General features: G+C 32.5%; 3 protein-coding genes across 3 annotated transcripts; 2 read left to right on the top strand and 1 right to left on the bottom strand.

Moving 5' to 3' along the window:
- Window positions 1-853: 853 nt before the first annotated feature.
- Window positions 854-2244, bottom strand: LOC149517679 (putative 2' cyclic ADP-D-ribose synthase BdTIR). Its single transcript, XM_089765150.1, has 2 exons — window positions 1539-2244; window positions 854-1405 (listed from the first exon to the last, which is right to left on the bottom strand). The coding sequence occupies exons 1-2, from the start codon at window positions 2027-2029 to the stop codon at window positions 1288-1290; spliced, it is 609 nt and encodes a 202-aa protein (XP_089621276.1). The 5' UTR covers window positions 2030-2244; the 3' UTR covers window positions 854-1287.
- Window positions 2245-7445: 5201 nt separating this feature from the next.
- Window positions 7446-8280, top strand: LOC149517678 (COP1-interacting protein 7-like). The gene is made up of 2 exons (XM_089765149.1): window positions 7446-7764; window positions 7857-8280. Exons 1-2 carry the CDS (start codon window positions 7706-7708, stop codon window positions 8029-8031), a joined length of 234 nt encoding a protein of 77 aa, XP_089621275.1. The 5' UTR covers window positions 7446-7705; the 3' UTR covers window positions 8032-8280.
- Window positions 8281-8948: 668 nt separating this feature from the next.
- On the top strand, window positions 8949-13581 carry LOC111278651 (uncharacterized). Its single transcript, XM_022865277.2, has 9 exons — window positions 8949-9199; window positions 9876-10061; window positions 10163-10258; window positions 10361-10487; window positions 10714-12196; window positions 12328-12493; window positions 12591-12755; window positions 12869-13021; window positions 13137-13581. The coding sequence occupies exons 1-9, from the start codon at window positions 9134-9136 to the stop codon at window positions 13386-13388; spliced, it is 2694 nt and encodes an 897-aa protein (XP_022721012.2). The 5' UTR covers window positions 8949-9133; the 3' UTR covers window positions 13389-13581.
- The last annotated feature ends 581 nt before the right edge of the window (window positions 13582-14162 follow it).

Below are 14162 nucleotides of genomic sequence, written 5' to 3'. Positions count from 1 at the left end.
GACATCAAACTTTAACAAGAGTAATTTTTAATGTCTTAATTTCACATTGTGATAAATGAGATTCTGTTATAATATATATGTAAATATTTAAACTTAAATTTGTAAAATATTTTTTATGAAATAAAATTATAAAATTTTTAAATAAAAAAAATAATAAAGTATAGATTTTCACAATAACTCCCATAAACAAAAAAGAATCGAGAGTAATCTTACGTTTATGACACAAAATTGTAAGATCTTTCATCAAAACGATCAAGTTAGATGTCAATCTCCACAGCTACTCCATTGGTAAGAAGAAATCGAGAGTAATCTTGATTACGTCCAAGGCTGCTACTGATGTTCATTTAACTAGCCACTTCGTGGACGACCCATTGAAAGCAGAGATTCAATTAATCTGGAGGGGAAAAAAAAGCTGAAGAAATGCCAAATGCAGATGGGAAATCGTAGCGTACAGTCCTTCTAACAGGCACATGGGAAATATCCCCATAATTTCATAACATGTGATATTGACTTTAGGAGTATCTTTTTTAAACTCCCCAAATTCAACGCTAATAGGAATTCTCCCATTAGCATTAAACAAGAAAATTGTGTACGTGGAAACATATCAACATAAATCGTTCTAAAAAATAGAAATTACAATCTTTTTAATTAGCTTTTCAGATTATTCTATAATTTTTAGATTAAGCTTTATACGGGAAAAGCAGATTGAGGACACAAGGGAAATACAATACCGGAAATTCATGAAATATATATATTTATATTTCCGCCCTGAAACAACGTTTGAAGAGAAATTCATGAAAACTTCACTAGGGTGCGGTAACCAATCGATGCATGGTCCTGGAATTTTCAAACACGAAAGTGAATCTTCGTTACTCGTACAAAATTAAATTTCCAAGTATCAACTGAGATTCATCATTGAAATTTCGCTGTCCTATCAGCATTGCTTCTCTTCTTCCAACATTTCAAGTCTTGAAGAAAGATGAAGCAGACCTCTGCTTACTCGAATTATGACGAAGAAATTAAACAGCAATTTTATTGAATCTTGAACATATTACAAGAAATTATTTCTGTCCTAATGTAAGTTACAACAGGTTTTGAATTGTATCAATTTGGTCACTTATTGTCAATAATGGGAGGTCAGGAAAAAAAAAAAAGAAGAATTTTACAAAATTTTTCAGATTATTTGGAGATCTCCTCTTGGTATATGAAAAAAAAAAAGATTAATTAAATAAAAAACATTAAACCTTGCTGTTAAAGGCAAAAAGGCCTTAAAGAATATCTTCATTCTTATTCATGATGCTGCACAATATATGTACTCTTCTTGCTTGATGAATTTTCCACTTCCAACTCCATCAAGTTCTTATTGATAGCGTCGGTTGCAGTGTTCAAGAATTCCGACCAGTCGCTGCTTACCCAAAAATGAAAAAGAAATAAAAAAAAACTAAAACCCAAGTCAGAAATTCCATTCAATGATTATATAAATTCTAGTTTTAATAAATAAATAAATAAATAAAAGAACATTAGAATGGTATTCATACCCTGTTAAAGTGTCAAATGTAAGTCCAACGGTGTATTTTGCCTCTTCAAGAGCCCAGCCAAACCTTTGCAGCTGTTTGGCTTGACGTGTTCCATAATTCTTAACCTGAAGCTGAGACGGTTTCACGTCACAAAATATTGGTATAAACCTTTTCTTACTCTCCGTTAGTAGGGCAAGCTCGTGAAGGCAAAAGTAGGACTCGCAATAGTTGGGCGAGAAGATTGCCACACCTAGTTTACAGTTCCGGATCGCCGGATTAATTTTCTCGAGCATCCTGTCACCAGGCTTGATGTTCCTGCTATCCAGGAAAGGCCTTAGCCCCATCCTGAAAATATGGTCATGAAGCAACCCTGCAATGGTTCTCTTTGTATCAATTCCTCTATGGTTAATAAAGATATCGCAGATGGGTGGAGCAGCCGCCTGGATTGACGTTTGCGGCTGAATGATTTTACGACACAAGTTCTTGGCAGATGAAGAACAACGCTGCTGCATGACTCCTTGGAGAAGCTAAAGCAAAGAGGAATAATTTTTATTCAAGTGTATATAATTGGTTCTTGGCTTTTAATGTTTTTGTTTGGAACAGTTTGGGAAGAACTTGAGGGGTACATGATGCTGAGATATCATGCATTTATAGGTTTGAAAAGATCTGATAACATTTGTTTTAAGGATTGAAATTTTGATTCTTAAAGCGAAGAATTTTAGAATTCTACGGTTTTGTTTGACGGCATACAAAGAAGAAGCCTTGATTACTTGACCCCTCAACGCTTTTTCTGCTGATTGGTTAACCCTTCAAACACGTTTAATGAATTTTTTTTTATTTAGTTTTCAATTCATTGACACAGTCTCTCCTGAAATATTGCATGTTAATAAAATATTAATTAAGGACTATAAATCTTTTTTTGGGCTCGTCATGGGATCGCAAAAATAAAATCATGTAGGGCATAGTGCCCTTTTCCTTTCTTTCTTTTTCTTGCTAATTAAATCCTTTTTTTTTTATAACATAAAAGGTGATTAATAATGATGATGGTGTATACCCAACTAATAATTAATGAAGGAAATCATCAAGCCTAATTAACATTATATATCACAAGACAAGGTCAAATTATGCTAGAAATTTTTATATTTTATGAAAATTTGAAATTTAATTTTTACATTGTAATTTATATAAAATTAGTTTTTATATTATTTTAATTTGATAATTTTAGTATAATTATTAATTTTATTGTTAAAAATACTGACGTGATCGTTGACTTGATGACATGGATGTTGATTTTATTGACATGATATTAACTTGCTTATGTGATAGTTTGAATTGATGAAATCATTTGTTAAATTATGTAAATGATTTTTTTATTTATACAAAATTTGAAATTTAGTTTATGTACTTGTATGTAATTTGAAACGTAATCCTTATATTGTATAAAATTTAAAATTTAGTCTTTTTAATATAGAAAAATTTTAAATTTCTTAAAATTTTTTTAGTTTTTAAAAAATTAAGTTTTAAAATATTTAAATCACTAATATAAAAATATTTTTTTGAAATATATTAGATTTTATTATATATAATTAATTATTAATAGTATCATATTAGTAATAATGTTATTATTATTTATATTAATAAATTATAATATTAATAATTTAATTAATATATCAAATTTAATATTATTTTAATTAAATTAAATATATTATATAGCAAAATTTATAATGAATCAAACTATTGAATAAAGTTGTATTTGTAATAAATTTGAAATAGACCATGAATAAAATGATCATTCCATTCAATCAAATAAAATAAAAAATTTAAACTTAAATTCGTATGAGAAACAAGCTCTTATTCATTTCAATGATGAATTTTGAATTCTAACAAAACGAACAAAAAAAATAATTTATTTAATAAATCAAAACACCAATATCTATATTATACTAAGAACTTTCAATATTTTGATTTTCATAAAAAAATTTATCTAAATATATATGTTAAATTAAATAATAAAATTACCTTTAAAAACCAATATACATTAAGTTCAATAGATTTGATTTAGAATCTTAAATCCAAATTTGATTATAAAAAGATATTTAAATATTTTTTAATTTTAAAAAATAAAAACATTGTCATAATGGGGTAGCCTTTGAAATGATATTCTCTTAAACCTTTTTTTTTCTCCATTCTTAAGAAGTTTGGAGTGTGAATATAATAAAGAAATACAGAATTTTTTTGTAAAAATTTATATTTAATACGTGAGATATTATTTATTTTAATATAAAAATATTATAATTTTATTTTATAAAAAATATTTCACACATATAAATTTAAATATATATATATGTATCATATTTTTATATTCTTTCAATATAAAATTAACGTGTTACGTTTGTATCGACTTTTAATGAGGTGTCATTCAGTGCGGATAGCCGCCATTGCCGTTTTGCAAAAAAAGTGGAACTCAAAGTAGGATCTGTGGCACATATATATAAATGAAGAATAATATTAAAATTTTCATGATACATGCAATTTCCATTTACGTATCTGCAATACGCTAAAACGTTAGATCACTTGTCACGTTCAAATCCCATTTTTGTACAAAAATAAATTTTAAATCATTACATATGCTACACGTGGTTCAATCCATATTTTATCGGCTAATTAATCCATTAATGTTTAAGAATCTTATAAGTCAACTAAATCAATTTAATTTATAATTTACGTTTTAATTTAATTGATTCATATAATTATTTTTTAAAAAAATTATATTTAGTAAGTCTAAATTTTAATTTATAATATTTGTAATTTTTTTTATCTCTAAATCGTTATAATAAATAAAAAATAAGATAATTCCTTCAAAAGAAGGATTAAATTTTTTTTTATCAGAAATGAAAATTATTTAAAATTGAACATCATTGAATTAATAGAATTGTTTGTATTTACAAAAATAATGGTCAATGATTTTCATGTGATTATAAAAAAGTAAAAAGAAAATTAATTTATTATGAAATGTTGGTTGAAAAAAAAAATTCACGTTAAATTAAGATTTAATTATTAATCATATTGCATAGCTTAATTTAGTAAAAAAAAAAAAATTGACAGTTTAACAATGAATCGAAAGGAATTGTTTATAAAAATATAATAGAAATTTTTTTTTAGAAAAAAATGGATGAACCATTTAAATTGAATTTCACATGCTTAAATATTGATAGTACTTCAAAGTTGCCAACGTGAAGCAATTTGTCTTCTTCGTTATTACAGAAAGCTTGATTTCCCAGATTTGGAAATTTAAAACATAGCAGACAACTCAAATTTTGAAATTTCTTAATTGCCGAGAAAATTAAATTAATAAACTTTATATGTTTTTGCCATAGTTTTCCAGCACACAAAAAAATTAATAAATTTTAGGTCAGAAGTGTTGAATTGAAGGTTTATATGACTATTTTGTAGACTGCATTTCAGATTCAAATAAGACCACAAAACCTTCCTTTTTAAAAAAAAAAAATTTGTTACTAAATTAGCAACATAATTAAAGTGTAGCCCTTAAAAAGGGATAATTTTCTTAATTCAAAAGCTTAATGTTGAAGATTTCAAAAATAAAGATTCAATTTAGGGATTTCAAATTCAATCATGGATCATCTGGAAAGAGTATTTTGGAGTATTTACCAAGGAATGTTTCTGATTTTCCTTTTTGTTCTTTTATTATTTTTTTAAAAAAAATTAAATTTAATGCTTCAATTACCATGAAAATTCACAATGTCAAACGAATTAATTCAAAACTTTAAATAAAAGATTAGGGTTTGATTAATGAAATAATATTTTCAAACTAAAGTTTTTAAGTTATAATTTTATTGTCATCTAATTGTAACATGAATTTAATGATATGGGATCAAAATTTTGTGAAAATTCGTATTTAACTTATAAAGTATTATCTTTTTTTATTCGAAAATCTCACGATTTTATCTCATAAAAAATATTTTATAAGTTTGAATTTAGATTTTTTCATATATATCATATCATGTCTATACATTTTTTTTAATAAAAGATTAAGACAGTCAAAGTTTCTTTTATTTGAAAAACTGTAAAATAATTGGTTTGATTCAGTCCTTTGGAAAGAAACTTTGAGCAAACCCACGACTGAGTACTAGTGCTTTAGCCTCATTTTCCAGGTCATATGAACTCGAAAATGTGGAAATAAAATTGAACTCGGTTTCATATCAACTTTTTTGAATTCTCTCTTGACTGGTCTGGTCTGGTCTGGCCTGGCCTCTATGGATTCCTCCACTACAAGCATATAAGAATTGTGTTTTGATGCATATGATATTGTTTGAAAAGTTGGGTTTTCACTTTTCACGTCTAAACACAACTCAGATTTCAGGCTGATCAACACGAGATTTACCTCAAACTCCCAAACCCAGACCCCAAAATTTTCAGACGAAGTAAACCATTTCTTAATTTCTATTCGAGACTTCAGGAATTAATTGACTAATATACTTTTTCCTGTATCTGTAACCACTGCACTTTGCCTTTTTGCTTGATGCAATGAAATGGGCCTGACAAAGGGAATTTAGCTTCGTGAGGAGATTAAATGCTCAGACTTTTGCCTATAAACTCAAACTGAACCATTGAGAGTTTCATTTGGAGATGTGTAATGTGGAAAAGATTAATCAGAGAGGGTAGCTGCTATTTGCCTTTGACATTGTTGTTTAAATCTTGTTAATCTGATGAAAACTCTGAAGAAAAGAAAGGGAAGAGTCAATGAACCCAGTTCAGGTCTGATTTAGTAGTGTCAAGATCATGCAAATATGGACAAGTTTCACTTTTAAAACCTGCAAGGATGGTTCTGTTTCATTTTTTTTTTCCTTCTTTGAACAATGACATGTTTGTAACTTCCAAGCTATTACAGCCATTTAATTTGTAGTAGAACTTACAAATGTCAATTCAATTGCAATCCCAGGACTAGGATATATATCATGTCACCCACTTTCTCTTGTCTTGGTAGGTCAACTGAAGAGATTCTGATCTGTGAAAGTCATGTGCCTAAATTTGACCTTTAATTGGAAGCTACGGTCATGGCTGTAAACTTTCCTCCATTAGAACTTGCAAAAGCACATGGTTCGTGTATGCTTGTGAAATTGTGAGGAAAAACACTCATGTTGGAAAATCAATTCCTAGAAACTACCTACCCTAAAATGTGATTATAAACTGCACTTAAATTTGGGGCACGTTGAATTTGAAGGGAAATGAGATTTTTATGTTAAAGAATAAAGAATCTTAGTACAATTTGCAAACCTTAAATTTGGGGCACGTTGAATTTGAAGGGAAATGAGATTTTTATGTTAAAGAATAAAGAGTCTTAGCACAATTTGCAACATTGAAGGGGAAATCGAAATTGCAAAATAGTTTTTTGGTTTATTCTTTATAAATGCTTGCTACTCCACTGTTAACGTCACGTTTACGGTAAATATGATAATTCATAAATTTATATCATTTAAAATATCGATAATTTGTATATTTTTATAGTGTTTTACATTAAAATTACATATCATAATTTGTGTTAATACGAAAACATAAAAAATATTTTTTTTTAGTTTGAACCCATATATGATTCTTATTAAAAGTTTAAACCATGTCACATTTATTTTTTTTTTTCATATTATTTTCGTATCATATTATCCTATCGTGTTTTAAATTATCTTGATTTATCATAAAATAATTAATAATATAAGAGACAAATAGAGGGAGTGGTCTTAAATCTTATAGAAAAATGTCAATATTCCCAGCTAAGGCTTGACATATAGCTGTCTCACAGTCATTGTTGTCTCAAAACACATACAAAATCCAAGGAACGAATCCTAGGTTGTTAATTATTGTTAGCATTATTTGGGGGCCTTCATTTTCCAATCAGTCTCTGCATGTGCCAAAGCTTCATCGCCTTCCGCTGGCTTTCTCTCTCTTTGCTTTCCCTTTCATTCACATTCTTGTACGGGCAGTTGTTCATTCTTACAAACAAAAGCTACATCATTGACAATGTGACCAACACGTTCATCAACTCTTCGCTTTGCACTTTGCCAACACTTTCTCCATAAACACCAAACGAAACCCAAAAGCTTCCACTTCAAGAATATCATTAACTACGTCAAGCTCCCCCAGTTATCTTGCTTTTTGTTTGAGTTTCTCTAACAATGGATTCAACAACTCTCCTTGATCGTGCTTTGTTTCAATTCACTTCAACTCGAACTAAGTAATAGCTACAATGTGCTACTTACACTTTATTGCTATGAAATGACTGAGTTCTGTACTTTGGTCTAATGTGTTCTTTTTTTGGTTGTGAAGATTTGATCTGGTGCTCGTCTCCAGGGGAAAAAATGAGAAACTTGCTTCTGGGCTTTTCGAACCCTTCATTTCTCACCTCAAATTTGCAAAACATCAGATTTCAAAAGATGGGTTTTCGATTACTCTGCAGCCACCTGCCCCTGGTACCCCCTGGTTCACCAAAGCCACCTTTTAGATTCTATAAATCTAAAAGAGGTCAAGCTCGGATGCCAGAAATCTCCAAAACTGTTTACCTTTTTCAAACAGTTTATCTAAAAATGTTATGGTCAATGATGGGGTTTCTCACACTTGCATACCACCTTAAAAGAAGAAGCAGGACTAAATCAAGGCTCAGTGCAAAATTAGGGTATAGTTTTAAGAGGTCAATTCTCTTGACTTTTTTTTTTCTTAATTCTGACTTGTTTTACATTTAGGAAATCATATTCTTATGTTAAAAAATGCAATTAAGAGAAAATAAACCATAGGTTGTCATTCCATGATTTCTTGGACTGCAAGATTTGCCCACTGCTCCATAGTTTGCTATATTTAACTTAACCATAATTCAAAATTTCATGCAGTTACACTTGCGCGGTTATATTCATCAGGTCAGATGTTCAATTTTCAACACCTTCACTGGCTTCCTCCGGCTCTTTTTGTTAAAAAAAAAAACTAGGGTTTCTTTTTTTGTTTAAAAAAAATACTCATAAAAATATAGCTAAATGAACCATGCATCTTGCTCTGTTCAAAAGAATCAAGGTGAATTAAATTTAGTTTACGTTTCCCATAATCTTACAGAAGTGAAGAGCTTTTGTAGTTTAGCTGGCGACCATCCAAATTTAAAACCCATTATCATGATTTTGTTGGAGGTTGAAAAACTAACTCTAAAAAGCACAGACACTAAACCAGGAATGTCTAAAACAAACTTAGGCTTACGAGTCAGAGATATAAGCCTTTCTTTCTTTTTTTTTTTTTCTATCCTTGACTTCTCTTTTTAGGGAAAGTTCCAAACAATGTTAAAACAATTGTTTGTCTTTGTCATTTAAGGATTTTCTTTTTTCAGGCCACAAATCCAGCTTGCCTTCCAATACGCTGCATGAAATCAAATTTTTGAATGAATAACACCGCAACTGGGTTTTTGAATTTTTCTTTCTTGTTTACTTCCTCAAAATCTTGGAATATTGCCTCCCTTGCTGTTCTCATGTGAGTCTATATATGTTTTTTAATGGTTATCCAACAAGAATATCATCATCATTGTTCCATTGAAGCCTTTATCAAATCTTGGTCGGCGTTTGGTGATCATGCCAGCAATTTGCTGTGGTTTGGCACCAAATTTGTTTGGTCTCAAACCATTAAAATTTGTCCGGGTAATATTCAAATTTTCTCTCTTGCATTTTCTTAATTATTCTTTGACCAGTTTGAAGGAAATAAATATGGTGGTCAATCTGCAAAACTATTGTCTAAATGCACAAGTTAATAAGACCATTCAGACCCAGAGTTGTTCTGGTATTAGGCAACTGTTTTAAAATTCTAAAATTCAGTCCAATCCAGCATTTTGGCATTCTGAAGAACATGTTTACTTGTTTAAAGGCTATAATTGTATCATTTTCCAACTGCCTCCAAGGTTTCTGATAACATTCACCTTCCCATGTTCTCTTTTCAACTTTCCTAGAGTTCTCTTATGATTTTTATATGGTTAAATTTCTACAAATTTTCCATTGATACACATTCTTTTGTTGAATGATTGCATGAATTGTTGTAGCATATTAAGAATTGCATGCCATTTTGGAAGGCCTAAATAAGAAGCTGCAAATTGCAGCAAGAAATGCAATTCCAACGTAAGCCTCCTGACTGATAAAGAATCAACCAATTTTGACTCGTGATCATTTTCTTTTTCTTCCTTTTTCTCGTTCAACCTTGTTTATGAGGCCTATATCCGCATATGTGTGATGCATGTTGAATTAAAATTCCATAGTCCATCAGGAATATTGGTTAATTAGCTCTATTGTTAGCAATCCTGAAAGAAATTTTGAACTTGTGTAGGGACTGAAAACCTATCATAAATCTAGGGCATCCAAGAATCAAAAGGAAATGAAAGGCTCCAGGAAGAAAAGTTCATTTCAACCAATATGCAACTTCATTCTGATGATGGAGCTTAGGAAAAAAATTTTAACCTTTAGAGACATCATTGACCTACCACCTTGTAGCACCTCTGTTAACACAGAACAGGTAGGGTTTGCCTTCTTCTTTAGCAAATATCTGGGAGCAGCAAAAATACCTTCTCTTAAGTTTGTTTCTATAGTTCTATCTTCCTATGTGTCTTTCTGCAGCTGCTGATAGCGACAATGAAAGATCTCCATAACTTCTACCCTGAAAGCTTACCCCACTTCCGAGGGTTACAATTGAAAGGAAGAGCTCTTAATAAGGTTTGCCACTGTTCATAAAATTAGCTAAAAGTAGCTATTTGGTTTCTAGCATAACTTCAAGATTAATCCAATGCTAACAAACTACATGAAATGCCTAAACAGCTGCTGATCTGCTTTTGCAAGGCATTGCAAGGCCTTGGAGACACGTCAAAGATGTGCGATGAGTCGATAGACAAACATGAATATGACATATATGAGAATGGGAAATGCAAAAATGTTGATAAACTCGGTATGTAGTAAAATTTCTCAAAGATGTTACATGTTGGCAATCACTATTCTTCTGCGTTTTGTCTTTGTTTGAATCTGAGAAAAAGCTAAGAAAATTAATTTAAAGGTTTTGTGTTTATCATTTCCCTGCACTCTGGTATGCAAAAGGAGTCAAGTTACCTTCTGAACTTATTCTTGATTGAAGTTGATAACAGTTTTTTCCATTTTCCCCCATTGATCTTTGGCAGTTGAAATTGCTGTGGCCAAACTCAATGGCTTGATTAAGATAGCAAGAGAGAAATTTGATATGTTGGATGAAGATGACGAAAACAAAGATTTTGGTCCAAAGGCTAACACATTTGGAAAGGTCTTAAAGGATTCTTATTCTGACAACAGCTCCGGCTGCCCTTCTCCAGTGACACCAACTTCAGTCCTTCCCGAGTTGAAGAATGGTTCTCCAAAATCTCCTTATTCCTCGCCTCTTCTGTTGTCTCTCAGGGTTCAATCGCTGGGGAAACTGAATCCCATTGATGTGAAGCGACTCACGTTACATATGCTTCCAAATGTTGGACTCCAACTTCCCAGCTGTTTGAAACAAAATAAGATTACCGTTGAGGAACAAAAGGAAGATGCAAAGGGTAATATATCAGTGAAAGAAGCATCAATTGTTGATAAAACCAGAGATTCTACCACTCCTAATGAGACATCAGAGGATCCACTTTCTAATTCAGACAACGCTTCTTGTGATGGAACTACTGATGGAAGCAATACAGCACAACCAAAGTTCCCACCACATGTAGCACCAACACTATCATCATCACCATCTGTGATGCAACCTCCCAAGTTGTCGACAAACATGGAAGTAGCTGCAGAAAAATATCCAGCAACACCAGCAGAAGTTTCATCGCCACCCCCACCTTCACAGGGAGCAAAGTTGTCAACAGACATGGAGACAGAGATAGGACTACTTCCACCACCACCAGCACCATCAGCAGAAGTTTTATCGCCACCCCCACAATCACAACCGACAAAGTTGTCAACAGATATGCAAGTAGACATAAGACCACCACCACCACCACCGTTCTTGCAGCCAAATGTAGTATCAGGAGGATCACCAGTGCCCCCGCTCCCACCCCCAATTTTGCAACCAACTATAGAAGGCGCACAACCAACATTAGTAGCAACAGAATCACAGTTGCCCTCACCACTTTCAACGCTGTCGCTGACAAATACAGCCGCAACTGGAGTAACATTGCTGCCGCCAACACCACCTCCAGCCCCATTGAATTCAAATTTAGTGGCGACAGGGGCACCCCTTCCTCCACCTCCTCCACTCCCATTGCAGTCAAAAGTAATGGCTACCGGGGCACCACTTCAACCACCTCCTCCTAATGTATCCGGAAGTCCATCAGGAATATCACCACCCCCACCACCCATGATGCTTTCAAAAGGATCAGGATCATTGCCACCACCATCGCCACCCATGTCACAGGAGAATGGGGCTGCTCCACCACCTCCTCCACCTGCTGCGGTGAAATTCTTGCGCCACAAGAAAGCAAATACTAAATTGAAGAGATCAAGTCATATGGGTAATCTATATCGGGTTCTTAAGGGAAAAGTGGAAGGATGTCCTGTGCAAGGCAAATCGTCAAATGGAAAAAAGAGTGGGGTTGGAAGCAGCCCCAGTGGGAAACAAGGGATGGCTGATGCATTAGCAGAGATGACAAAGAGGCATGTTTCTCACAGCACTCTAATAAATAATAGGCGCCTGAACCTTATTCTTGTGAATTTTTGTTTTAAGAATAAGGAGAATTTTGTGAAATGCGTGACTTATCATATTCATTATTCTTTTTTGGTCTCAGATCAGCTTACTTCCAACAGATCGAAGGAGACGTTGAGACATATGCAAAATCAATCACAGAGCTCAAAACTGCCATAAGCACATTCAAAACAAAGGACATGACTGAGCTGCTCAGGTTCCACAAACATGTGGAATCCATTCTCGAGAACTTAACAGATGAAACTCAGGTTAATTTGAACTTGTTTATCTACTTTTACAGCCTTAAACAGATAATTCTATTACTTCATGAATCGATGTTTAAACTCCAAATGTTTTGTAATGCAGGTTCTAGCAAGGTTTGAAGGCTTCCCCACAAAAAAATTGGAAGCATTAAGGACAGCGTCAGCACTTTACTCAAAGTTAGACTCAATTATTGCTGAACTACAAAACTGGAAGATTGAGCCTCCTTTGGGACAGCTCCTTGACAAGGTCGAGCGTTACTTCAACAAGGTATGATTTGGTTCTTGAAATAAGCATAAGATTCATACCATTCTGATCATTACCTTTTAAAGGCATTCGCCACAACTAACCAAAATGCATAAATTAACACTAACTACTTACAGATCAAAGGGGACATAGATGTCCTTGAGCGAACCAAAGATGAAGAATCCAAGAAATTTAAGAGCCACAATATTGATTTTGACTTCCAAATTCTTGTACGAATCAAAGAAGCAATGGTTGATGTTTCCTCCAACTGCATAGAGTTGGCAATGAAGGTAACTCGATTCAGAATGCATTTACTTCTCAAATCTCAATCAATTTGAGGCTAGCTGTTATTGTCTGTGACAACATCATAATTGGAATTTTCCATTTTTTTGGGACTTATTTCAGGAGAGAAGAGAAGTAACGTTGGCAAACAATGAAGGGTCCAAAACCAAACCTGAAGCACAAAGGAAGGGGTGCCCTAAAATTCTGTGGAGAGCTTTCCAATTCGCTTTCCGGGTTTATACATTTGCCGGAGGACACGATGATCGTGCAGACAAGCTGACCCGAGAACTGGCTAACGAAATTGAGATGATCCTCAACACCAGTAATAATAATACCCATGTAAAGCATAGTATAGAACATATACCAAATTCATAATAATATAGCACATATACCATTTCCAATGGCTTTGTAAATTAACGCTACTTTTGTTCGAGCCGTGATTTTGATGAACTAGGAAATTAAAACTGCTTCAGGAGTTTGAAACAGGCTTTAAAGAAACCAGCAAACTCCTCCGCTTGAGATTGTTAAATGCTAATGTAATAGTATTCTGGATGCTGAACCTTTAGTTTTTTTTTGTGAGAAATGATGATTACAGGTTACGGATTGTCAGATTCCAGAGAAGACAGAAGCCAAGCCAATCCTGAGGTAGTCCTTGTCTGTTCTTTTCCGAATTCATGGACCACATCCTGTCTAACGTTGACATGAAGATGATGATGAAACCATAGAAAATGGGGTCTCTTCCCGTGCAGAATAGAAATTCACCATCATTGTTTTTCTTAATTTGTTTGAATCGAATTAATAAATTCACATTCAATGCCATTGTAATTAAGATCAAACAATTCCAGGAGGCTGGTGATCATTTGCAATGTGGAAGTAAATAGAGAAATAAAACCAGATTCTAGAAAAAAAAAAAACAAAAAAACAAAAAGAACTCTTATCTGACTTTAACTTAATTTTGGGCTCTACCATTACCATATGCAATCAAGTCACCTGATCTGACCATTACATCTTAGCATTTAGTTAAATAATTGATGCATATATTTCTTGTTTGATAAGTTAAATTTACATATTTTTCCTCATAATAAAAAAAAAAAGGAAAAAGGAGAAAGAAAACTTAAGATCAATGCATGTATATTGCCAATGAGATCA

Source organism: Durio zibethinus, chromosome 8 (genome assembly GCF_047325235.1).
Source record: "Durio zibethinus cultivar Kanyao isolate XHJ-2024 chromosome 8, ASM4732523v1, whole genome shotgun sequence".
NCBI lineage: Eukaryota > Viridiplantae > Streptophyta > Magnoliopsida > Malvales > Malvaceae > Durio > Durio zibethinus.
The sequence above is the reverse complement of the archived record's forward strand: the minus strand, read 5'-3'. Positions and strand labels throughout refer to the sequence as shown.

Coding starts and splice junctions, on each gene's coding strand:
- LOC149517679 (XM_089765150.1), bottom strand. CDS start 2,029: ATGCAGCAGCGTTGTTCTTCATCTGCCAAGAACTTGTGTCGTAAAATC. Junction 1,406..1,538: donor ACATTTGACACTTTAACAGG/GTATGAATACCA, acceptor TTGGGTAAGCAG/CGACTGGTCGGAATTCTTGA.
- LOC149517678 (XM_089765149.1), top strand. CDS start 7,706: ATGGATTCAACAACTCTCCTTGATCGTGCTTTGTTTCAATTCACTTCA. Junction 7,765..7,856: donor TTCACTTCAACTCGAACTAA/GTAATAGCTACA, acceptor TTGGTTGTGAAG/ATTTGATCTGGTGCTCGTCT.
- LOC111278651 (XM_022865277.2), top strand. CDS start 9,134: ATGCCAGCAATTTGCTGTGGTTTGGCACCAAATTTGTTTGGTCTCAAA. Junction 10,259..10,360: donor AAGGAAGAGCTCTTAATAAG/GTTTGCCACTGT, acceptor ATGCCTAAACAG/CTGCTGATCTGCTTTTGCAA. Junction 12,756..12,868: donor TCGAGCGTTACTTCAACAAG/GTATGATTTGGT, acceptor AACTACTTACAG/ATCAAAGGGGACATAGATGT.